This window comes from Perognathus longimembris, chromosome 3 (genome assembly GCF_023159225.1).
Source record: "Perognathus longimembris pacificus isolate PPM17 chromosome 3, ASM2315922v1, whole genome shotgun sequence".
Classification (NCBI taxonomy): Eukaryota; Metazoa; Chordata; class Mammalia; order Rodentia; family Heteromyidae; genus Perognathus; species Perognathus longimembris.
Genome location: NC_063163.1, coordinates 94,696,182 through 94,722,526, shown reverse-complemented (window position 1 = coordinate 94,722,526; position 26,345 = coordinate 94,696,182). Strand labels below are relative to the sequence as shown.

Below are 26,345 nucleotides of genomic sequence, written 5' to 3'. Positions count from 1 at the left end.
TACAGATGCCACTGGCCAACCTTAGGCACTTGGAGGAACTGGAAACTGGAGAATTCCACTCTAGAATAGTTGGCTCATGATACAGAATATAAAATATAGATATAGAATAGTTAGCTTATGATAGTTGACTCTGGTCTGGCTTCTTAGGAGCAGCCTGTGCGTGGAGTCACAGTAAATTGCCTTGATGTAGTTGAGATAAACCGGAAAATGTAGACAGTTTAAAACTCTAGCAGCAAAGAAGCCCCAGGAAATATAAAGAGGAAGGTTAGTATAGAAAGCCTTGGAGAAAGGGATAGAGAAAGGGTTTCCTCTGGATAAGAAAGGGATTTAAAAAGTAAATTGTCATGGGCTGGGGATATGGCCTAGTGGCAAGAGTGCCTGCCTCGGATAGACGAGGCCCTAGGTTCGATTCCCCAGCACCACATATACAGAAAACCGCCAGAAGTGGTGCTGTGGCTCAAGCGGCAGAGTGCTAGCCTTGAGCGAGAAGAAGCCAGGGACAGTGCTCGGGCCCTGAGTCCAAGGCCCAGGACTGGCAAAAAAAAAAAAAAAGTAAATTGTCACAGAATGTTCCAGTAAGTCACTGATAGTGTGAGGAAGTAAAAGATGGTGTGAGTGGGGATATGTTAAATTTTATAAGACACAGATTATAAAACTATATAAGGAAAGACTTTAGAGAGAAAATAATGTTTCCTTTAGATTAAAAGGTTTTGGCATGTTGAAAGTGAGAAAGACAATCCCTAAAGTGAGTATGTAACAAATGGTAAAGTTGGTATGTAATCAAATTGGCTATAATATAAATAGGGTCAGAATTGGGGCTTCGGTGTAAAACTATGTTTATTTGTCGCATTTGTTATGAGTTTTTATGGTATTGCGGGCACAATTCCAATCTATCCCTACCGATTCTCAGTCAGAATCAAACTAAGCAAGGAGAACCACGATTGGTTCTCAAGTTACCTATCAGAAGGGGGGAATAAAGGGGGAAAATGAAGAGCCAGACTTTGAAGTCAGGCCCCACTTTACCACGCGAACCCCACTTTACCACGTAAACCTGAGATAAGCAGGCCCTGTGAGCAAACCCAGGACAAGTTTATTAGGGCCCAGCCGGTCGAGAACTCTAACGACTGGGAATGCTTAACTCTAACCACCCCTAGAATGCCTCGAGCCCTGAGCCAATCAGATTTGTACTCGTAATCTTGCTTGCTTAAACACCTGATTGCTGTAACTTTGTCTTTTGCCTTTATAAGCTCTGTGTAATCGCAGCTGGGGGCTGCCTCCTAACCTCCACTATGTAGGTGGGTAGGACACGGCCCAGCTTGAATAAAGTCTTGCCTTGCTATTGCATTTCGGAATGTCTGAGTCTCGGTGGTCTTCTTGGTGGTGGTCTCGCGACTTGGCACAATACCAGCAGAGAGGTCATGGTTTCCCTGACAGCCAGTTCTTCCTGGCATGACTAATCTTACACCACCATTTCCCCTGCCCTCCTCTATAAAGAGTGTGGAAGGAGTAAAAAAATCGGTGACAAAAACCTTTCCCAATTTTCAGTGAGAAGTAATATCTCACTTTCCTTCTATTTTCAAGTGACATATTGTCTCAGACTATGTTACTGTGCTGACTTGGGGAGAAAAGCACGTTATCTTTTGTTTTTTTTGGGGGGGTGACTGTCTAACTTTCTTGCTCAAGGCTGTCACTCTACTACTTGGGCCACAGTTCTACATCTACCTTTTTTGGTGGCTCACTGGAGATAAAGTGTCACAGATTTCCCTGCCTGGGCCTGCTCTGAACCCCAATCCTTAGATCTCATCCTCCTGAGTAGCTAGGATTATAGGCACGAGCAACCTGCACCTAGCAAAAGCAGGTATCTGATGCATATATTAATGATGGAAGTAAAGGGATAGGTGAGTGGGCTTGTCCTGCAGGTAAGGCTGGAAGGCCAGAGAGGAAGTGCTACTCCCCTACCAGGAAGTTTCTGTGTGTTGGAAGATGTTGTTCATTGGATATCACAATGTCAGCAATGCAAGAGGGCTTTCTGCTAAAATGCTGCCCAGAAGGCAAAGAAAATCACTGGACTCAGCATGCTTGTAACTTAGTTCCAACCAACAAGGAAGAGGGCTTGGCAGAGCCAGGGAGCTGGTGGTTCATTCCTGTTATCCCAGCTACTCAGGAGGCTGGCATCTAAGAATAAGGGTTGGAAGCCAGTTCTTTTCTTTTCCTTCCTCCCTCCCTCCCTCCCTCCCTTTCCCTCCCCTCCCCTCCCCTCTCTCTTTCTTTTTTGTTGTTGGTGGTGAGGCTTGAACCTTGGGCCTGGGTACCATCCCTGGCCTCTTGATCTCAAGGTTAGCCCTCTATCACTTGAGTCACAGCACCACTTCTGGTTTTCTGGTGATTAATTGGAGATAAGAGACTTATGTTCTTGCCCCATCTGGCTTTGAAACACGATCCTTAGAACTCAGCCTTCTGAGTGGGTATTACAGGCATGAGCCACCAGTGTTGGGCCCAATTCTTTTCTTTAATAAACCAGCAAAAAACTGGAAGTAGAACTGTGACTCAAGTGTTAGAGTACTAGCCTCGAGAAGAAGCTAAGGGATAGGGGCTGGGAATATGGCCTAGTGGTAAAGTGCTCGCCTTGTATACTTGAAGCCCTGGGTTCAGTTCCTCAGCACCACATATATAGAAAAAATCCAGAAGTGGCGCTGTGGCTCAAGTGGTAGAGTGCTAGCCTTGAGCAAAAAGAAGCCAGGGACAGTGCTCAGGCCCTGAGTCCTGGGCCCACGCCCCAGGACTGGCAAAAAAACAAAACAAACAAAAAGCTAAGGGATAGTGCTCAAGTCCAGAGTATAAGCCCCCATACCAGGCCTCAAGCCTTTCTGTCCTGAGGTATGCTCACATCCACTATAAGTGGGCCATATCACCAGGCTCTGGTGGCTCATGCCTGTAATTCTAGCTACCAAGGAGGAGGAGATCTGAAGATAGCAGTTCAAAGCCAGCCCAGGTGGGAAAGTCTGTGAAACTCTTATTTCCAATTAACCACCAGAAAACTGGAAGTGGAGTGATTGGCAAAAATGAAACAAGAAGTGGGCCATATCATGTCTTCTCCGGGGTGGCTGTAAGAGGAGTAAGTTTTGGAACATCCCTCATCCCCCCCTCCCCTCTTCACTTTGGGGAAGGATGAGTACACAGTGATTACTTAGCATTACTACAGGTGAGGAGGTCTCCTTTGCCCTCATTCCTTGAATTCTGCAAGGAGTACAAAAGTTAGATGGGAATAACAAAAGATCAGAGAGCTGGGCGCTGGTGGCTCACACCTGTAATCCTAGCTACTACAGAGGCTGAGATCTGAAGATCATGGTTCAAAGCCAGCCTCAAAGCCAGCCAAGAAAGCCCAAGAGACTCTTATCTCCAACAAACCACCGGAAAACCAGAAGTGGTGCTGTGGCTCAAAGTGGTGGAACAGTAGCCTTGAGTTGAAGAGCTCAGGAACAGCGCCCTAGGCCCAGAGTTCAAGCCCCAGGACCAACAACAACAAAATAGATCAGAGAAAGGATTTGATTGGACTGCTGGTCAAGGGATGAAAGAAAGAGAAAAACAGAGATATAGATAGAATTATTTTTTTCAATTCCTCTTTGGCTGTTTTTTTTTGTTGTTGTTGTTTTTTGGTCTGGTCAAATAGAGTGATTCATGAGGCTGCAAGGGGAAACAGAAGGTAGGTAGACAAAGACCCTTTGAGAGCACTGACTGCTTCAGGTGAGATGATGTCCACCAGGCCTGTCGTGTTCAAGGTCTCTGAGAGGACACGATGCTATAGGATTCTTGAAGGCACAAAAGCACCCACAGAGGTGCTGAGAGACCACTGCCCAGGTATTAAAAAGCAACTACTCACTTCCAGGTACCCTTCGAGGTGCAGGAACTTTGGGTGGGGAGAAATAACACATCTCCCAAATCTCTGTCCTGATAGTGCTTAGTGACATAAAGTTGCATTGTGGTGCTAGGAATTGAAGGCACAGGACAGGCCTTTGCTTTACTAAGCTTAGTCTCATGGGAAAGATAAGGGGGAAAAAAGCTATTATATTCACATGGGGCAGCTCTTCTGCCGGATAGTCCTACGCAGGAGGGTGGGAGAAAGATTCCCCTACTAGTTTAAGAAAGTTATGTGTTAGAGAGGGTTCCTGGTAACATTCGAGGAGAGAATGAAAGCTGAGAGGGCCTGGGGGGAAGGAGGGAAGTCACACCTGTAATCCTAGCTACTTAGAAGACTGAGATCTGAGGATCAAAGTTTGAAGTCCACCCAGGTGGAAAAGTCCTCCAAAAGCTGGACGTGGATGTGTCTGAGCTCCAGCGTTGAGCGGGGGAAAAAAGCTAGAGACTGTGCCCAGGCTCTGAGTTCAAGCCCCAGAACTGGGGCAAAATAGATAGATAGATAGATAGATAGATAGATAGATAGATAGATAGATAGATAGAGGGCTGAGAGGTTAGAGAGTCTAAAGAATGGGGTAGGGAAGAAAGCATGGGACAGAGGGTGCAACATGCCAGCCTGGGACAGCTGAGGAACTGAGAGGGGAAGTAGACTGGTGGGACAGCTCTGAGGGGAAAGGGTGGAGACAGCCAGCAGGACCTGGCAGAGAACATGGGGGGAAACAATGCTAAAGCCTTTCTAGGGAAGTGTCTGCCTTGTTCCTATTTAATATCAGATGAAGCTCATTTCTCCTGATGATAAGGTTCTCATACAGAACTCATAATTAAACTCGGGAACAAACAGATAAGTATATAGATATAAATCTGGAGTTAGTAAACTTAATCTCAAAATTTGAAATGTATCACCATTAGGCCTCGCCTCTCCCAAGGGAGCAGGCATCCACCAGGCAGGGCACCTGTGTGGAACACACTTAAACCTGAACTCTGCCTGAAGTAGCTGTAAATCTTAGGATATATGAAAACCTGCTAGGCTGGGTGCCAGTGGCTCACACCTGTAATCCTAGCTACTCAAGAAGCTGAGTTCTGAGGATTGTTGTTCGAAGGGGGCAGGAAAGTCTGTGAGACTCTTATCTCCAGTTAACCACTAGAAAACTGGAAGTGGCACTGTGGCATTTAAAGCCCTAGGCGAATTTTCTTGGGCACAGCCACATGGCTACTGTATATGTTCTTGATACATTGTATATTGTATATATGTCTACCTGATCTAGAGAAGGGAAAGAAAAACAGGGTGTAAGATATCACAAGAAATGTACACACTCCCCTACTATGTAACTGTACCTTTTGCACAACACCCTGTCCAAAAATTTTGTGTTCAATTAATAAATAAATTAAAAAAAAAAGAAAAAGCTCAGGACAGCACCCAGACCCTGAGTTCAAGCCCTACAACCAACAACAATAAAGAAACATCTGCTAGGTTGGGTTTTGTAGCTCAGTTGTAGACTATTTGCCTATTATACATGAGGACTGGGTTCTGTCCCCAGCATCGCCAAAACCAACCAACCAACCAAAAAAACCCAACCAAAACCCCCAACTCACTTAGGGCAAAGGTGATGATGCTGGTGTCACTGATTTCACATGTGTGGATAACTGGATTGAGCAAAGGTCTGAGTTGTCTACACATTCCAATAAAAGATCTGGCCCTTGCCCAGTTTCTTGCCCTTGGAATACCTGCTTGATAAGAGTGTCTCTGTTTACTTGAGTGATTTAGCTAGGCTAGTGAGTTTAGGTTCACAAGGTGACTTATGATGGGGACCATGGGCCTTCTGGTTTCTGGAACTGAGACCAGATAAGCCTATGTGAGATCCCTAAGTAAGATACTGTGGAAAAGGCAGGTCAGGCAGGTAGAAAGCCAAAGAAGAGATGGGTAAGAGATGCCTCCTCCACAGCTGACCTTGAGAAACCTATAGGGGAATTATTTAATCTAGTAGCTGTCTTTCTGCCTCTAAAAGATTTTTTTTTTTTTTGCCAGTCTTGGGGCTTGGACTCAGAGCCTGAGCACTGTCCCTGGCTTCTTTTTGCTCAAGGCTAGCACTCTGCCACTTGAGCCACAGTGCCACATCTGGCCATTTTCTATATATGTGGTGCTAAGGAATTGAACCCAGGGCTTCATGTATGGGAGGCAAGAACTCTTGCCACAGGCCATATTCCTAGCCCAAGATTTTTTTTTTTTATATGTGTGTGGTATATGCCAGTATGGGGACTTGAACTCAAGACTTGGTTCTGTCCCCTACCTTTTCAGTCAAGGGTGGCACTTTCCACTTGAGTCAAAGCTCTGCTTTCAGCTATTTACAGGTTAACTGGAGATAAGAAATGCATAGACTTTTCTTCCCAGGCTTGCTTTCAATGGCCATCTTCGGATCTCAGATTCTTGCATAGTTAGGATTATATGTGTAAGCTATTAGCTCCCACTTGTCTAAGCTTTTACTAAGAAGTTTGCTGCCTCAGAATCACTATGGGCTGCTTGGGAGGGCTACCTCTGTTCAGCACAGCACTTGGCTGAGAATGGACTATTCGAAGATCAAAGTAGGAGGGCACACTCTGCGGCAGTGTGTCTAATTTATGGGGGCATCAAAATAGATTTTCTTGATGGCCAATGCTTGGGCTACGAGAGTGGTGTTCTTGTCTTTTCCACTTTGCTAAATGCCTGGCATGGCTTCAGTGCCTGCTGTCTGCTACAAATATGGAGATGGGTTGTGCTGGCTAAGGTAGTTTCAGTGTTATGTGTGAATTCTACTAAATCTCCATTTCACTGAAGTTGCCATGGCAGCCATTTGAGCTTGGGCTATTTTCTTCCCCCTAGGTTCTGTTGAACTGAGATTCCAGGCCTCAGAAAATATCACTAGAATACGCTAGGCTGATAAAAGGGAAGCTGTGTCTCACGCAAGTGGGGATCTCTGGCAGGCTGGTGAAACCATATATAATAATCATGTCCTGGTTAGAAGCCAATGGTGCAAAGCACCCCAACCCCTTGCATTAGGGGACAGGCCGCACAAACAGAAGTCACCTGCTTAATTGAACACAACACTGCCAAACATGGCAGGCGTAATGACTCAAGTCTGTAATCTTAGCTACTTGGGGGGTAGAGATTGGGGGATGGAGGTTTGAGGCCAGTTCAGGCATAAAAGTTTGTGAGACTCCATCTCAACCAGTGGTTGGGCACAATGGCATGTGCCCATTATTCTAGCTACAGAGAAGCTCAAATAGGAGGATTATAACTCAAGGTAGTCTGGGAATAAAGTGAGACCATAACTGGAAAAATAATCAATACACAAAGGTGCTGGAGGCATGGCTCAAGTGGTAGAGACCTGCCTAGCAAGCACAGGGACCTAAATTCAATCCCCAGTAATGACAAGAACTAAAACGAACAACTACAACAAGCCAGGCATATGTGGCTTACACCTGTAGTCTTAGCTATGCAGGAGGCTGAGACCTGAGGATCGAGATTCAAAGCCATCCCAAGCAGACAAATCTGAGAGACTCATCTCTAATTAACCAGCAAAAAAGTCATAAGTGAACATGTGACTTCAGTGGTATATGCCAGCCTTGAGAAAAAAAGTTAAGCAAGAATGTGAGGCACTGAGTTCAAGCCCTAATAATGGTTCTCCAAATAAGCAAAAAACAAAAACTATGCATATAACCCTCCCACCCAAGAGCTCATTACATATAACTGAAGTAAAATCTCATTAAGCATTGTGCAGATCAGAATTTAAGTTAAAATGAAGAGTTAGAACTATGTCTTTATATACAGAATATGACACTGAAAAGGCCGAGGTTAACTATCTTAGGGAAAGAAGGAGGCTAAGGTCGGGGGTGGGAGGACATCTCACACCCTTTTGTATATTTTGATCTTTGAACCACGTGAATGGTGGCAGTGGAGATTAAATTCAGGGTCCAGTACTTGTTAGGCAAGAGCTCTATCACTTGAGCCATACCATTTTTGCTTTAGTTTGTTTTTTGGTAGGCTCTTGGTAGGAGGCTAGCCTCCTACTGCTTCCTCCTGCCTATTCCACTTGCACTCTTGATTACACCATGTAATCACAGGGTGTACCACCATACCCTGATTGGGTTGTTGTTTTTTATACTGGTTCTGGGGCTTGAAATCTGGGCCTGGGCACTGTCCCTGAGTTTTTGTGCTTAAGGCTAGTGCTCTACCACTTGAGTCACAACTCCACTTCCAGCTTTTTTGATGGTTAACTGGTAGCAGTTTCATGGACTTTCCTGTCTGGGCTTGCTGAGTAGCTAAGATTATAGGTATGAGCCACTAGCGCTGGCTCGGCACCTTTGCCTTTTTTGTTGTTGTTGTTGTTGTTTTTGGCCAGAGCACTGTCCCTGGCTTCTTTTTGCTCAAGGCTAGCACTCTGCCACTTGAGCCACAGCGCCATTTCTGGCCTTTTTCTATGTATGTGGTGCTGAGGAACTGAACCCAGGGCTTCATGTATACGAGGCACTCTTGCTACTAGGTCACATTCTCAGCCCTGCTTTGGTTTTTTGAGATAGGATCTTGTTAACTTTTTGCCTGGGCTGGCCTTCAGCCCTGATCCTCTCATCTCACTTTTTGAGTAGTAGGGATTACAAGTATGTACCACTACAATCTCTTCACAAACATTAAACTTGAGGAAAAGAAGAAATAAATCATGCTTTTGAAATAGATGAAGAGACGCATGCCCTACAAGTCTGTCTAGAAGTCTCCTTGCATGCTCTGAAAAGTGTTTATCAGGTCAGCCAGGTGGTATCTGCACTGTCCTGACTACTTTTCTGTCCTTTGATTTTTATAAGCTGGGCCAGAATCCTTCTTAGAAACCAACCTTGCTAGGTTACACAGTAGGATAATAGAAGTTCTCCTTTGGTAGAGGTAACTTGACTAGGTAATTTTCCTACTTCTACCAAGCTGGGATTGAATTGTGCTCTCCTGCAAACTCCTAATCTTCTATAAAACTCTGTTCTGTGTTGGCATGTTTCATGTGCTGGGTATCCAGCAGGTATCCATCTAGGTTAATCAAGGGACTGGAGGTTGTGGGGAGCCACACTATGCATGGATAGCAGAGGAGTTTAGTTTCTCCAATCCCATCAGAACACTGAAGGGAAAGACAGTGATTCAGAGACAGTTTGGATAGTACTGAGTACTACCAGTGGTATGATGATCATTCCTGACTACCAGGAACTGATCTCTCAGTCATGGAAAAATACAATGTGTAATAATGCTGGTGAGAGAGCCTATCACCTGCCCAGATAGTCATCTCATACTGTAGCTCTCTGAAAACATTCAGGCCAAGCCTCCTATGCCTCTGTGCTCATAGTCTGTACTGCCTAGAGAAGGAGGACTTCTGGGGCACCATGGGGCATGATAAGCACTATTTGTATCACAAAATTCACATCCTATATGTATTGACTCTTCTGAGTTAACTGACAAGACCCTCCCCTCTGGCTTCCTATGGCTCCTAAACTGCCTTCTCTTTTTCCTTCTCTGATCACATCATGGTCTGCTTAGGAGCACTGTTGCCAGGCTAGTTCATATTCCTATGTTCTTTGAAAACATCCCTCATCCTCATTTCACTTCACTTGCCTACACCTCAGCCTTGAAAGCCACATTCAAGTTTATCCTCTGCTACAATCTTTTAGTTTGTAATATTCTGATTTCTTATTTTATTTTGTTCTGTGTCCAGGTCCCCACCACCCTCGGAACCCTCAATCAAGTCACTTGCTCATAGCCATATGTATTTGTTTTTTTGCCAGTACTGAGGCTTGAGCTCAGGACCTGGACACTGTCCTTGAGCTTCTTTTGCTCAAGGCTAGCACTCTACCACTGGAGCCACAGCACCACTTCTGGCTTTTTCTGTATATGTGGTACCAAGGAATCAAACCCCAGCGCTTCATGCATGCTAGGCAAGCACTCTACCACTAGGCTACACTCCCGGCCCCAGATGTAGATGTTTATACCTGTAATCTTAGCAATCCAGAAGCTGAAAGAGGAGACCTTCAAGTTCAAGGCCAGCCTGGAATACACAGTAATACTCTTTTGCAAGAAAAAGTGACCTGAATACCAGGGCCCTAAAACATCAAGTGATTTCTCTAAATCCAAGCTAGACTTTCCATTTGGACGTTTTTATAAGACTCTAGTAAAGGGGCTGGGAATATGGCCTAGTGGTAAAGTGCTCGCCTCATATACATGAAGCCCTAGGTTAGATTCCTCAGCACTACATATATAGAAAAAGCCAGAAGTGGCGCTATGGCTCAAGTGGTAGAGTGCTAGCCTTGAGCAAAAAGAAGCCAGGGACAGTGCTCAGTCCCTGAGTTCAAGCCCCAGGACCGGCAAACAAAACAAAACAAAACAACAACAACAAAAAACCTCTAGTGAATAGGAGCTATATGAATCCTAAGACAAACTTCCTTAACAAGGCAAGGCAAAAAATAATAAGGGACATTACCAACCAGGATAGATTATCAACTGGGAGAAAAAGGAATGGAAAAACTACCCCAAGGATACTAGCCGCAGTAGAGAACAACACAGATGACTATTTGAGAAGTTAACCAATACATCTAATGCCTGTCCCAAACCTGAAATAATCAGGTGTAAATGAACATTGCCAGAGAAGAGTTATGAAGACTAGAGAAGGAAGACAGTAGTTCCAACTATTCATTGCAAAAACACATAAAATTATTCTTAGCGGATATGTCATTAATTTATTGATTTTTTTTTCTCTGCCTAAACAAAACTGAGATGAGAATGGGGTGTTTAAGGATAGTGTTCACTGAGACCCTTAGTTTGAAATCTGTGGATGAGGAGTTGACAAAGATCAACTGGAGCACAAAACGGTCACAACCCACACACTGTCCTGGTAGGATTTGGCCCTACACTCAAACAAACACAGGATAGGGCTTACTCAGGCTTACTCAGTAGGTGTCAGGACAGGCATCTCAGACTTCAGTAGTCCCAATGTTGGGCAAAGGAGGAACTCAAGGCTCATTTGCTACCATGCCTCAGGGTGTCACCTGGCACCAGTAGCTTTGTCCTGTCCCCACTCTTTCTGGGTCATGCACCAAGGGCTTTGCCCAAGAAACTTTGTTAAAACAACAGCAGCAGCAGCAACAACAACAGCAAATACTCCATGTCTCTCAGTTTTCCTGCTGTTTGGAGTTTTTACTCACTTGGACAGAGTTTACCTTTGAACTAGGAAGGGGTGTCAACTCTGCTTACAGAGTCTCGGTGTAAACTGCCTTTTTTTTGCAAGTACAGCAGATACGTATCTTTTTACGTATTAGCAGATTATTACGAACTATCAAGTCACTGGTACGAGAACCTATAATAGGCAATTAGAATATTTTTCAAAAGGCCGTGAATAAAACATTTCTTGATCACATTCGACAATGATGAGACTGACCAGTTCGGCCCAGTCCTACCCCAGGCTCACCTCAGAAGAGGCGACCCCGACCTTCTCAGACTCGTACATGAGGGACAGAGACCTGCTGGTGCTGGCGGCCGTGGCCTCGGCCCTGCGCAGAACCTCCTGTCGCAAGTACTGCTGCCTGTCCATAGGAGCGTCGTGTCCACTGGGGAGGTCGCGATTGTCCGTCCATTGGGCTGGCTTGGCTTCCTCGTCCTCCGCGTCATCGTCGAAAGGATTGTAGCTTTTCGGGTAGGCAGACATAGTGTCAGCTCTGGTCTCGAACGCGGAAGGAGGAGGAGCGTGGTCTCCGGCCGCCTAGAGACACGCCCCGTCAGTCGACTGAGCTGCAGCCGCGCGAGCTCCTTCCGCTGGTGTTGCTCCGCAGCCCCGCCTCCGGAGCCAACCATCGCTGCCGACCTCGGGGGGAGACCACGTCCGGCGCACGCTGCCACAGCCTACATCCTGGGTCCGCCCCTCCCCACTGCAGTGGGACCGTCCCGTGACCACGCCCCACCGGGCGCCTGCAACACAGTGATCACGTGTCCGGGGAAGCCGGATGCGCCTGCGCCCGCGACGCCAAGTCGGGCGCTCGCAGGCCGGGTGTGGAGAGCCGGCGGGCATCGCCGTGGCGCCCACGACGATGGCGGCAGCCGCGGCCCGGGGAAGTAGTAGCGGCTCCGGCACCAACTCCGGGTCCGGCGCCTCGCGGGGTTTCTATTTCAACACTGTCCTTTCATTGGCCCGCTCCCTGGCAGTGCAGAGACCGGCATCCTTGGAGAAGGTAACCTCCGCTGTTTCGGCCGCGGGCTGACAGGAGGCGGGATCTGGAGTGGTAAAGCGTGGGCGCGACGAGGGTCTTTGGGAGCCCGAGTTGGGGAGTCGCGGGCAGCTTGCGACGACCAACGGGGAACTCCCGAGTGGAGCAGTCCGCGAGGAGCGTGTGGGGAAGGGTCTGGTGAAAAGAGGGGCCGAGGGGTCGTGCGGGCCAGCGGGGGACCCTTGGGATGTGTGCGTGCGGTGCCGAGTTACGGGATGGGCATCTTGTGACTGGGCTGCGGCGGTGTCCCGGATTTGGACGCCGTGAGGAGCGGTGGGCTAAAGACCAGAACCAGAAGGTCCAAGCCGGGGGGCTCTGCTTCCAATTTCCCTGGGTTTCACCAAATGACCTTGGGGAGATGTTCCACTCGTGTCACTAGGGGTGCTTTTGCCCGTTTTGCCCACTTCACTGGTTTGTAATGAAGGGCTGATGGAGCACTGTATCCCAAAGTGCTTTCTGACTACGCAGTACTATTCTCCGAGGTTGGGGTCGTTAGGTTGGGTAAAATGTGTATTTGGGGAAGACATAGTGGCGTGATGAAAAGGTGAACCGTCTGTGGGCTGTGGGCAGAGAACTGAACCCGGGGTTGCTGCAGAAGAGAGCGTGGTGTCAGAGGAATTCTTATATAGATAGAAGGTGAAAGGCTACCTTAAGGTGCGCCTGGGATTGTGGAAAGAACACAAATATAGGATGTTAGGGTCTTACCTACATTTGGTCTTTTTGTACATCCTCTTGGAAAAGTTACTTTAACTCTCAGAGCTTCCATTTGTTTGTAAAATGTGGTAACTTGTGGGGGGTGTGTGTGTTGATTTCTAGGGCTTGAACTCAGGGCCCCTAAACCTTTTTTTTTTTTTTTTTTTTGGCCAGTCCTGGGCCTTGGACTCAGGGCCTGAGAGCACTGTCCCTGGCTTCTTCCCGCTCAAGGCTAGCACTCTGCCACTTGAGCCACAGCGCCACTTCTGGCCGTTTTCTGTATATGTGGTGCTGGGGAATCGAACCTAGGGCCTCGTGTATCCGAGGCAGGCACTCTTGCCACTAGGCTATATCCCCAGCCCCGCCCCTAAACCTTTTTACACAAGGCTAGTGCTCTATTACTGGATCCACAGCTCCACTTCCGAGTTTTTGGAAGTTAATTGGAGGTGAGTCTCACTGACTTTGCTTCTTGGGCTGGTTTTGAACCTTAATCCTTGGGTCTCAGTCTCCTGAGTAGCTAGGGATTACAAGCCTGGACCACTCAGGGTACGAGGCATGATTCTGATTAAATGAATTCAAATATAAAGTGTCTGGCCCAGTGCTAGGTACAGAATAGGTAAGCATTAAGTATCTGCTTTCTTTCTCACCAATGTTATGTTAGCACTAAAGAAATAGGGTGGTTTGTCCACTCAACTTTCTGGAATGGAAAAAGGATCATTTTTGACATGTCAAGAGCAGCAGTGACTACAGACCTGCCTGCAAGCAGTTAGGAGTGGTTTTGTGCCCTGGGGATGGGGAAAGCAGTGAGCATGTTTTAGGCACTTTGGCAGAGTGACTTTGTTTGGCCTTGTGCATTTTCAAACTTGATTTTTATCACTCACTTGCAAGGTGAGCAGATCCTGGGAGACTGATGCCAACTTGACTTCTAATTAAGAGGGAATATATTCTGTACACATTGGCCTGAGCATATAATCCCAACTTCTGGGCCAGGAGGATGCTTGAGCTTAGGAGTTTTGGGCCAGCCTTGGCAATATATAGAGATTCATTTCCTCTCTCTCTCTCTCTCTCTCTCTCACACACACACACACACACACACATACACACACAGATTTGGGTACTTAACTACTCAGGAGGCTGAAATTTGAGGATCTCAGTTCTAAGCTAGCCCCCGGCAGACAAAACTGAGAGATTTATCTCTAATTAGAGAAGGCTGGCTAATAATGGACAACAATGTCGGTTTACTAACAGACCCATTCCAACTAGCTGGCACATTCTCTTCTTAGCATAAGACCAACAAGTATATCAATAGTTTGATTGTTAGATTCATGGAGAAATGAGTAACATGAATTGGAAGTTTTTAAAGAAGCAGATCCTACAGCTCTAGCAGTGATTAAGTACCCTTTCCCACTCAGTAACTCTGAAAAGGCACATTGAGTTCAGTTTGCTTTCTACATTGTTCACTAGTCAGAACATTATGGGAGCTCTGAGTGTAGCTCACTGGTAGTGTGTGCTAAGTAGAGCTCTTACCACAAGTGAGACCTTACATATAATTCCCAGAAAAAACACACACATACACACACACACACGATTTTATAATTGCAATATAGTTAGCTTTGTTTCTTGTAATTGCTCAAATTATCAAGATTGCTGTGAAAAAACTGGGAGAGAGGGAGAGAAGGGGTGACATTGTCCAAAAAGAAATGTACTCTTTACCTGACTTATGTAACTATAACCCCTTTGTACATCACCTTTATAATAACAATAAAAGTTAAATAAAAAAGATTGCAGTTTATTTTTCAATTAGTTAATGCTGCCTTATGTTGGTAGCTCCCTAACACCACATACTTTGGAAAGTATTTGATCTTACTAGCAATATTTATCATCACTCATTAGCAGAAAAGTTAATCGAACAGGTCAGAGACTCTACTTATTGTCTTTTATAAGAACTTGCAAGATTGGCTCATGACCAGCATATGGGAACTTGATACTTGAATGTTTTCTTCCATTCTCTGATAAGCCTGGTTCACTGTGCCTAAACTGTATATATTATATAATTTATGCAAAACACCTACTTTCCTTCTGGGAAATGGTACCTATGTGACCATACCCCAATAAAACCTGTGTTTTGAGTCTTTATTAAACTTCCCTGAACACAAACATTGCACCAATATTATTGCTTTTTTTTTTTTGCTGTTGTTGTAAGGAACAAACTTGTTTACCCTTATAAAATGGAGAGAATGTAATGAAGTCTTTGTGTCTTTTTCTCTAGATATGACCTGTGTCCTTCTCCCTTGCTGAAAGCCTTTCACTGTAATAAAATTTAGCCAGGAGCACAACTATACCTATTCTTAGAGACCCCCAAGACAAGTTTTGTGTTTGTTTGTTCTTTCCAGTTCTGGGACTTGAACTCAGAGCCTGGGCACTGTCCTTGAGCTACTTTTGCTCAAAGCTAGCTAGCACTCTATCACTTGAGCCACAATGCCACTTCCAGGTTTTTCTGTTTATGTGGTACTGAGGAATTGAACCCAGGGCTTCATACATGGTAGCCAAGAACTCTACCACTAAGCCACATTCCCAGCCCAAGACAAGTTATTTTTGCAGGAGGCTTCTGTAGGTAGCCAATCTGATGAAATAGTGAATTCCTCGCATTTTTATCTAAGATTGTGATAGGGATCATTGTTAGTATTTAGTCCTATACTATATGTCTGCTTATTGCATTGCCTTCCTTTAAACTATTGACAAGAAGCTTTTAGCATTCTTAGTGGGGAAAATGTTTCAAATTTTTTAAAGAAATTTCTGATCACCCTCTTGGGATAGCAAAGAGAGATTTAAGGGGTGGATAAGTGTTGAAAAATCAACCTCTCACATCTTTTTATTTTTCTCTTTTTTCTTTCAGAGAGAGAGATGTCAGGACTGAAAGAGGCTTAGAACAGATAGAGTTGGCCTAGGGAAGGCTCAGCTTGCTGGGCTCGTAGACCTGGTAACATCTGAGTTCAGATATTGGTAATTCAAGCAACTGACATGTTTTTAGTGGCACTTGAAACATCTAATGACATACTTTCCCTACCTTTGTCCTTCTACATGCCATAGTTGTGTTTATATGTTCTTGCCACTCAACTCTAATCCCAGGCTATATGTGCCATCAAGCCTAGTACAACTTACTAGGCTTTACTTTTTCCTATTTATTTTACTCTTCCATTCAGAAAAATTTATTGAGCTACTCTTGTTTATTAATATGTGCTAGTCCAGGTAAATAGCCCTAATTTAGTGGTGCAGAAATTCAGTAGCAAGTCAAATTTGTTGCAAGTTTGTTATTTACTGAGGTATCCTAAGCCTGTAGTCTTCGGTCAAGTTCAGATATTTAAACCCAAGATATGTGGACATTTTTCCTCCAGGTCATGTCTTAGCTTTGAACTTTTCCTATTGGGCTTCTCCTAGAGGCTTGCCCCTCGAATTGGAGCTCACCACACCTCAAAAATCACTTTCTGAGAAGCCCTCTGGAACCAAGCTCTACTCTATTCTCAGCCCTTTCCCTCTGAGTTGATGAGAAAAACAAGAAGATATGGTTTTCAACATGGGAATCTTCATACACATCGATTTACAGACTTCTACTTTCTCATGGACTTTCCTTTCCCAGCTGGCTTTGAATGGCCATCCTCAGATCTCAGCATCCTGAGTTGCTAGGATTACAGGTGTGAGCCACCAGTGCTTGGTTCTGATTTTCTTTTAGCCTGCTAATTTTGCTCTAGTTTCTTGGTCTCACCTGCCTTTAGAACATTAATTGAGTTGCCCCTACCAACTTCCTCCTAGCTGTCTTGGTACACTTCTTCTGCTTCCAGAAAAAATTGTTAGCCTTGCCTTCCTCCACTCCTCTGTACTGGGGCATACCTGTGTAGCCCCTGATCCTGGGTTATCAGAGTCTAGATCAGAGCTAGCAATGAAAGCAGCATTCCTTGCCTTTCCATTCTACTCCCTACCCTCAGCAGGCTTTGATCAGTCTTTTCTTTATGTCCTAGAGTGACCTCTCTTTTTTTCTTTAGTCAGAATGCCAGAATCCCTAGGTGTCTTAGCTATTGATTGGCTATTTTTTTTTGGGGGGGGGGGCCAGTCCTGGGGCTTGGACTCAGGGCCTGAGCACTGTCCCTGGCTTCTTTTTGCTCAAGGCTAGCACTCTGCCACTTGAGCCACAGCGCCACTTCTGGCCATTTTCTGTATATGTGGTGCTAGGGAATCGAACCCAGGACCTCATGTATATGAGGCAGGCACTCTTGCCACTAGGCCATATCCCCAGCCCTTGATTGGATATTTAAATGGCACTGTGGCATTGGGGCCAGCCTGAACCCTCCTTGGTATATATACATGTTCCAGAAGATGTAAACTGGATGTCCAGGGAAGAAGACTTTAGACTGGTCTGCGGAGTAAAAATCAGGAACAGTGCCCAGGCCCTGAGTTCAAGGCCCATGACCACCACTAACAACAAAAAGAACTGAAAGGGTCCAGCACCAGTGGCTCATGCCTGTCATCTTAGCTATGCATGAGACTGAAATCTGAGAATCGTAGTTCAAAGTCAGATGGGCAGGACAGTTTGTGAGACTTTCTCTCCAATTACCAAAAAGCTAGAAGTGGAGGTGTCACTCAAGTGGTAGAGCACCAGCCTTGAGTAGAAAAAGCTAGGAAACAGTGAGTAGGCCCCAAGTTCAAGCCCCACTACTGGCGTGTAAGTGCATGAGCATGCATGCGTGTGCACATACACAAAATTAAAAGGGAAGTAACTTTGACTTAATTCCTATTTTATGCTATTTATATGACAAGAAATTAGTTTAAGCCTCTTTCTAGCACAAATAGAACTATTACACTATTCTTACTATATAGCATTGAAATAGTTGTGATCATTTGGGTCAGTTATAAGATAAATCTAACCTGTAATTTTGCATTTCTATTGAAAGGGGATTAACAAAGTTTAGTCAGGATTAGTGAGTTGTATATTTCTGGCCTCATCAGAGCACCTTTTCCTTTACATTTGCAGTGATAACAAGGCAGCCCAGTTGGTCAATGATGAGCATATCAAGGAGTGATGGGGGGCTGGCAGAATTTTTGCTGCAGGATCTGCAGAATTGGCTCCATTACTTTTGGAGTGTCTCTAAGTGCCACTGCAGTGTGTCCCAGGGCTTGGAAGGTGTGGTCAGGAATCAAGTGAGCGTCCCTATGAGAGGAATAGGAGGTAAGGACAGCCTGGGCACAAAAGTCCACAAGACTCTTAACTCCAGTTAACACAAAGCTAGGCTAAAGGCATTAGCAACTAGGATGATAGATGTGAACCACTTGTGCCCAGCTGTTTTTCTTCAGCTTTTGTCTCATTACTTGTGTATAGTCATCTGTAGATGACCTATGTGCATCTATAGAAAACCAAAAGAGCTTATTAATGAAACAAGTATCAGGGCTGTTTTTAGGAACAGTTATTATTTCACTGATAGTTATAACTCTGTGTAGCATGCCACAGTTGCCTTTGTCTTTCACGATGGTTCTGCGTTACTTAGAAAGTGTTAACTTAAATTTTGTGTTTTCTAAAATAATAGTATACTTGGGAAATAAACCTTCCCTGCTTGCTTTGCATTGAACAGACATATGTCCATATCTGATGCCTGGTACCCTCATTCAAATGGCAATATTCTAGTAATACTTGTATGTTTCTCAAGTTTTTGCACAGAAAAATAAAACAAAAACCCTGCCACTAAATCTTAAAGCTTAGTTTTTAGTTTTCAGTGGATTCGATTTTTTTAAAGGACTCCCAGAGGTTTCAAGTAACATTAGCTGCACTCTTAAAAAGTTGTGTAATTTGTGAGCTTTGTTAATGCTATTATCGTGGCTTTCTTTTGTTGGTTTTCTGCTTAGTCATCCAGACTTTTGAGGGTTCCTTGGTTTAGCCTTTTCTTCATGGAGATACCTGTACCTTGGATCAGGGTATTACTCTAAGTTCTTTTTTGTGTGTGTGCCAGAACTGGGACTTGAATTCAGGGCCCAGGTGCTATCCCTGAACTTTTTGCTCAAGGCTAGCACTCCACTACATGAGCCACAGCTCCATTTGTGGCCTTTTGGTTGTTGGTTAGAGATGAGAATCTCACAAAGTTTCCTGCCAGGACTAGCTTTGAATCACAATCCTCAGATCTCAGCCTTCTTAGTGGCTAGTATTATAGGCATATGCCACTGGCTTCCAGCCCATAAGTTCTTAACAAAGTCTAAATAAGGTATTCTTGTAGCTTCCCTATGCTTTGTTGACTTATTGAACTCCTCAAAATGGCAGGAAGAACACTGTGGATTTATTGTTATTTTTTATTTTTATTTTTTGCCAGTCCTGGGGCTTGGACTCAGGGCCTGAGGACTGCCTCTGGCTTTTTTTGCTCAAGGCTAGTACTCTCCCTCTTGAGCCACAGCTTTTTCTGGCTTTTTCTATATATGTGGGGCTGAGGAATCGAACCCAGGGCTTCATGTATGCAAGGCAAGCACTCTACCATTATGCCGTATTCCCAGCCCCATGTGGATCTTTTTTATATGTGTGTGATGATGGAGTTTGAACTCAGGGCTTGTGTTTGCTAGTCAGGTATCCTTTGAGCCACGCTCCCAACCCTATGGATCCTTCTTATAAATAGAAATAACCTTTATCTATTACTAGCAGATTTTGAGCTTCATGATCTTTGATAACCATAGCCCCCTAAAATTAAGTAACTTTTCCTTGAGTTTAATTCTGAAAAAAATACTTTAATGGTATTTTCATTTTGAAAGAGATTATAGTGGAGTTTTTTTTTTTTTTTTTTTTTTGGTGGTGGTGTTTGTGCTGTCCTTGGGCTTAAACTCAGGGCCTGGGCACTGTCCCTGAGATTTTGTGCTCAAGACTAGCACTCTACCACTTAAACAGTAGCTTCACTCCTGCTTTTTGCTGATTAATTAGAGATAAGAGTCTCCTGGATGTTCCTGCCCAGGCTGGCTTCTGACCACTATCCTCAGATCTCAGCCTCTGAGTAGCTAGGATTACTGGCATGAGCCACTAGCACCAAGCAGCAGTGTTATTTTTAAGACTTTGAGGGCTGGGTATGTGGCTTAGTGGTAGAGTGCTTGCCTAGCATGCATGAAGCTCTTGACTTGATTCCTTAGTACCACAAAAACAGAAAAAGGCAGAAGTTGCCCTGTGGCTCAAATGGTAGAACATAGCCTTGAGCAAAAGAAAGTCAGGTATAGTGCCCAGGTTCTGAATTCAAGCACCAAGACTGGCCAAAAAAAAAAAAGGAAAGAAAAAGAATTTGACTTCCTTAGTGTCTGATTCATTTTGTTTGTAGAATAGAGATGAGTAATATTTACCTAAAGAGCTATTGTAAGGAATAAGTGAATTAACAAACCTGTTCCCTGTAGGTGATTAAGCTTAGTAAGTGTTAAAATTAGTTCTTTCTTACCTGATGTGTGGTGACTTCCATAGAGCCCAGGATCAAATCTTCTGATGTTTTTCTCATAAGAGTTTCCAAGGGCATTTTCAGACTTTGTGCCAGTCTTTGAGGGGCCTTCATCATTGCACATGTGTGTGTGGGTGCGCGCGCGTGCGCGCATGCTTGCAAATACATCTGTATGTATGTGTTTTTATGTTGCTGAGAGTTCTACCAAGGCCTGTGTACATGCCAAGTAAACACTACACTGAGCTATAGTCCCTGTGGAATCTTGAGTTATATACTAGTTGTTGTATAGTTTAAGTTTTGAAAATCCCATTAGATTGTACCACTTGAGAAGGAGTGCTATTATTACAAGTATGAGTCACCACATCAGGCTTTTTTCTTTTTTTCTTTCTGTACTAAAAGTAGCAGTGTAAATGATTTAAAATTAATTACAAAAACCCTAAGACATTTAATAAAAGTGGAATAACCTATTTTTCCTGCTATTGGCTTTTGTTCCAAAGGTCATACCTGAGAAGTATTGAATAAAATAAAAATAGAATTGGATTCAGAAGATTGCTGTACTATTTTAATTTCCAGTTGGTTGAATTTACAGAAATATTTACAATAGAAAAAAACTTCTGATACTCTCTGTTCTGCCTAAAATGAGAGAGGTACTTTTTTTGTACTACTGGGGATTGAATCCAGACACTTATAGGGGGCAAGTGCTCTACCACTTGGGCCATATCTCAGTCCGGGGGAGGGATCCTTTTTTCACCCACCCTGGTTGTTTTTCATCTGTAGTAGCAAGTGCAGTGCCTCACATGGCTTATGTGCCCAGTAAATAGAGAATGAATGTATCGAAAGCATATTGACTTCGTTGACACTCACAGAAGCCATGTGAAGCACATTATTGAGGGGCAGTTAGCATGAAAAATGTGATGTAATGTGAAAGAGTTCTGACTCCAGTTGGTATTTGTGCCTTTGTACCAGTCACATTACCTCCTCTAACCCAATATCTGCTGGTAGGCAGAGAAGCTGAGGCTCAGTTGTTCAATTGGTCTGTGCCAGAGACATAATAGGATGCCATATCTTACTCCATAGTCCATGGGCTTATCACTCAGTTCAAAGTTCCCAATATTAGATTTATTTATATATATCAGAAAAACCAAAGCTTGATTCTTATCTTGTCCCTAAAGAAATCTCTAGAGACAGAGAAAAACACACAGAGCAAAGATATTTACCTTTCAAGTGTGTCTAGGCACAGTGGCATATATCTGTACTTCCAGCTACTTGCAGGGTTGAGGTAAGAATACACTGAGTTTCGAATTATTTGCTTACAGTCATTCCTAGAAGGAACTTGGTTAGGACAAAGAATATTGTTTTTCTTTTTTCTTTTTCTTTTTTTTTTGCCAGTCGTGGGGCCTGAGCACTGTCCCTGGCTTCATTTTTGCTTGAGCCATAGAACCACTTCTGGCCTTTTCTATACATGTAGTGCCGAGGAATCAAACCTAGGGCTTCATTTATATGAGGCAAGCACTCTTGCCACTAGGCCATATCCCCAGCCCCAAGAATATTGTTTTTCTTCTCTAAAGTTGCTTTTCTTTCTCTTTCTTTTTTGTCTGTCTTGGGGCTTGAACTCTGGGCCTGGGTGCTGTCCCTAAGCTCTTTGTCCCTAACCTCTTCAGCTCAAAGCTAATTCTGTACCAGTTGAGCCACAGCGCCACCTGTGGTTTTCTAAGTGGTTTTGGAGATAAGAGTCTCATGGGCTTTCCTGTCCAGGCTGGCTTTGAACTGAGATCCTCAGATCTCAGCCTCCCGAGTAGTTAGGATTATAGAAGTGACCCACTGGCACCCAGCTAAAGTTGCTTTTCTTTTCATTATTATTATTATTGTGCCAGTCCTGGGCCTTGGACTCAGGGCCTGAGCACTTTCCCTGGCTTCTCTTTGCTCAAGGCTAGCACTCTGCCACTTGAGCCACAGCGCCACTTCTGGCCATTTTCTATATATGTGGTGCTGGGGAATTGAACCCAGGGTTTCATGTATACGAGGCAAGCACTCTTGCCACTATGCCATATTCCCAGCCCCATATTATTCTTTTTTATTTGTCTTTTTAGAATTTAAACATCCAGGTACTAGTAGCTCATTCCTGTAGTCCTAGCTACACAGGAGACTGGGATGTGAGGATTGTAGTTTGAAGCCAGTGCAGGCAGAAAAAATCTGAGACCTTATCTCTAATTAACCAGCAAAAAGTTGGAAATGGAGATGTGGCTTAAGTGATAGAGAATCAGCTGTGAGTGAAAAGACCATATCCCGGTACTGGCACCAAAAAGGAAAACATTCAAACTAACAAAAGCAATTTGCTTTCTTCTTTTCATTATATTATTAAAAAAAATCAGTAATGAGGTTTTAACTCAGGGACATGTGTTTAACAGGTAAGCACACTACCATTTGTGAGCCACACACACCCAGTCCTCTTTGTTTTGTTTTGTTTTGTTAATAGGGTCTCTTATATTTTTGCCTGGTCATGCCATGACTATGATTCTGCTATCTACCCCTCCTGTGTAGATGAGATGATAGGCACATACCACATCCAGTGCAATTTGCTTTCTTTTTTATTTATTTTTATTTTATTTATTTAATTTTTTTATTATGCTGCAAATGGTTTTAAAAATGGCATTGGCAATTTGTTAATGCAGTTGCAGGGCAGATTCAAGCAATGTACAACATACTGTTAAAATATGCCACATTGATCATATGAATGTCAGTAAATAACTTTTTTGTTGAGTCTTCTGTAGAATATAAGGTCCGGGCCTTATAAAAGGTTTCTCTCATTGCTTTGTTCAGTTCTTTCTGGCCTAGATGTATTTAAGATTTGTACTACCTATGCTTCTATTTATGCAAGTCAAGTTTTCAGTTCCTTTTAGAAATCTGCTGTTAGCTGGGTGCCTAGTGGCTCACACCTGTAATCCTAGCTACTGAGGCTAAGATCTAAGGACTGCAGTTCAAAGCCAGCCCGAGCAAGAAAGTCTGTGAGACTCTTATCTCCAATTAAATACCTGAAAACCAGAAGTGGTGCTGTGGCTCAAAGTGGTAGAGCACTAGCCTTGAGCTGAAGAGCTCAGGGACAGCACCCAGGCCCAACCAAAGAAAGAAAGAAAGAAAGAAAGAAAGAAAGAAAGAAAGGAAGGAAGGAAGGAAGGAAGGAAGGAAGGAAGGAAGGAAGGAAGGAAGGAAGGAAGGAAGGAAGGAAGGAAGGAAGGAAGGAAGGAAGGAAGGAAGGAAGGAAGGAAGGAAGGAAGGAAGGAAGGAAGGAAGGAAGGAAGGAAATTTGCTGTTGCTTAAAGCAAAAAAGATAATACAAAATTTCCAATATTGTTCAATAAGTTGCCAATTTATTACCTGCTTCAACATATCTATTAACAAAAGATATTGCTGGGAAGTCCTTACCACATGTAGTGCAGTTAAAAGCTCTACTTGAGGTGTACTCCATTTGGTATTTAAACGAGCCCTTTTACTGTAGATAGGTATTGGCATGGGAGTGAGAGCTCCCACTTACTGTACTATATACTGTCTTTGTATCAAAGCATAAGTGTTAGACATTGACCCTTACCTCTTCTCTGTGTACAATCATTTTAGTCCTCAGCCCATGCTCCTCAGAGTATATATATTTTGGAGGCATGTATATGATGGTTTTAGCAAGTGGGAATATTGTTTTATGATTCTTTTTCTTTTTGCCAGTTCTGGGGCTTGAACTCAGGACCTGGGCACTATCTCTGGGCTTCTTTGTGCTCAAGACTAGCGCTCTACCACTTTCGCCACAGTGCCACTTCTGGCTTTATCTGTTTATGTGGTACTGAGGAATTGAACCCTGGGATTTGTGCATCCTAGGCAAGCACTCTACTACTGAGGCACATTCTCAGATTTTTATTTTCTTTTATTTTGAGATAGGATTTTGCTATATTGTCTAAGTTGACCTTGAGATTCTTCTGCCTTTGCCTCCCAAGTATTGAGATTCCAAGTGTATGTATCTCACCATGCCCAGCTCAATGATTTAAAACCATTTTTTTCTTCTCAATAGTGGGGATTGAACACAGGGCCTTGGGCTTGCTATTCAAACCCTCTACCACCTGACCCCTGCCTCTAGACCTTTTTAAATTTATTTTTGTGTCTTTAAGACAATTTCATAGCTTCTTTAGCCTGGGGTAGTTTCTGTAAATTCTCCTGTGCCATCTCCTAGTTAGCTGAGATTCAAACCCACTACACCTTGCCTGATTTTTTGTTTTGTTTTTGTTTTGGCAGTTCTGGGGATTGAATTCAGAGTCCTGAGGTAGCTAGGCAGGTATTCTACCACTTGAGCCAAAATAGGGTCTTGCCTTATGCCTTGCCTGATCTTCAGAACTCTTATTTGTGTTTCCCCATGTTGTTAACAGGCATATACCATGAGATGGAATCTAGTGAACATTTTTGCCTGGGCTGGCCTCAAACTCCAGATATTGCCATTTCTGTTTTCCAGATTATTGGGATGACAGGCTTGCATAACTATGACTGACTGGTTTTGTTTGTTTTATTTTGTATGAGTACTAGGACTTGAACTGAAGACCTTGAGCTTTTGCTTAGCTTTTTTCACTCCAGCTTAGCCAACTTCCACTTCCAGATTTGTGTGTGTGTGCATGTGTGTGTGTGCGCGTGTGTGTGTGTGTGTGTGTGATGGTATTGGAATTTGAACTCAGGGCCTAGGTGCTGCCCCTTAGTTTTTTTTGCTCTAGGTTGGTGCTGTGCCACTTGAGACACAACTCCACTTTGGGTAGTTAATTGGAAATAAAAGTCTCACTGAACTTTCATGGTGGGGCTAACTTTGAACTGCAATTCTCAGGTCTCAGCCTTCTGATAGCTAGGATTACAGGAGTGCCAACACTTGGCTCCCATGATTTGTTAGTTCAAATAAAATAACCATTTATTTGGGTATGTGGACATTTATAAGACTGGCTTATTCTGAATGTGGCCTTATATTTTTGAAGCTATTTTTTAAAATTTAATTTTCTAGGTCCAAAAGTTGCTTTGCATGTGTCCAGTAGATTTCCATGGCATCTTCCAACTAGATGAAAGACGGAGAGATGCAGTGATTGCATTGGGCATTTTTCTTATTGAATCTGATCTTCAGGTAAGTCTTTACTAAATTTAGTATGTCTTCAAGTATAAAGAAGTTATGAAGAGAATCTACATTTGTATGTGCTTATATTTACTTAATGCGATAGGAAAGAATTTTAACCTTGTGATTTTATTTATTTTGTAGAAAGTAAAACTTTTTTTTTTATTTTTTTATTTTGCCAGTCCTGGGGCTTGAACTCAGGGCCTGGGCACTGTCCCTGCTCAGGGCTAGCACTCTACAACTTGAGCCACAGCGCCACTTCTGGCTTTTTCTATTTATGTGGTACTGAAGAATCAAGCCCAGGGCTTCATGTATGCCAGGCAAGCACTCTACCACTAAGCCACATTCCCAGCCCAAGTTAAACTTTTTCGAGGAAGTAATAGTGTGTCTTCCAGAACAGGCTGAAACACACACACACATACACACACACACACACACACACACACGTATGTATATATTTTTTGTTGTTGTTTTGTTTTGTTTTTATGGCCAGTCCTGGGCCTTGAACTCAGGGCCTGAGCACTGTCACTGGCTTCTTTTTGCTCAAGGCTAGCACTCTGCCACTTGAGCCAAAGTGCCACTTCTGGCCGTTTTCTACATATGTGGTGCTGAGGAATCGAACCCAGAGCTTTATATATATAAGGCAAGCACTCTTGACACTAGGCCATATTCCCAGCCATAGGCTGAAACATATTGCTCAGTTAAAAGGTATAATTTTTTTCCCTTCCAAAGGACAAAAATCACTTAAGATAATTCTGGCATAATGCCATCTTTTTAGAAACTGTGATAGAAGTAACTTTTTAGAGTATATATACTGTTGTTTGTTGTTGTTGTTTTTGCTTTGTGCTAGAATTGGGGCTTGAACTCAGGGCCTGGGTGCTGTCCCTAAGCTTTTTCACTCTACCACTTGA

General features: G+C 43.7%; 2 protein-coding genes across 2 annotated transcripts in view; one reads left to right on the top strand and one right to left on the bottom strand.

Annotated features, from left to right (window-relative positions):
• Snap29 (synaptosome associated protein 29) overlaps nucleotides 1-11,696 on the bottom strand; it is a 32,811-nt gene extending 21,115 nt beyond the window's left edge. Inside the window, exon 1 of the mRNA XM_048343407.1 lies at nucleotides 11,382-11,696. Coding sequence (XP_048199364.1) covers nucleotides 11,382-11,618 — 237 coding nt within the window. The 5' untranslated portion in view covers nucleotides 11,619-11,696. The remainder of the gene's footprint in view (nucleotides 1-11,381) is intronic.
• Nucleotides 11,697-11,927: 231 nt separating this feature from the next.
• Nucleotides 11,928-26,345, top strand: part of Pi4ka (phosphatidylinositol 4-kinase alpha) — a 123,120-nt gene continuing 108,702 nt past the window's right edge. Inside the window, exons 1-2 of the mRNA XM_048343403.1 lie at nucleotides 11,928-12,138; nucleotides 25,330-25,446. Coding sequence (XP_048199360.1) covers nucleotides 11,998-12,138; nucleotides 25,330-25,446 — 258 coding nt within the window. The 5' untranslated portion in view covers nucleotides 11,928-11,997. The remainder of the gene's footprint in view (nucleotides 12,139-25,329; nucleotides 25,447-26,345) is intronic.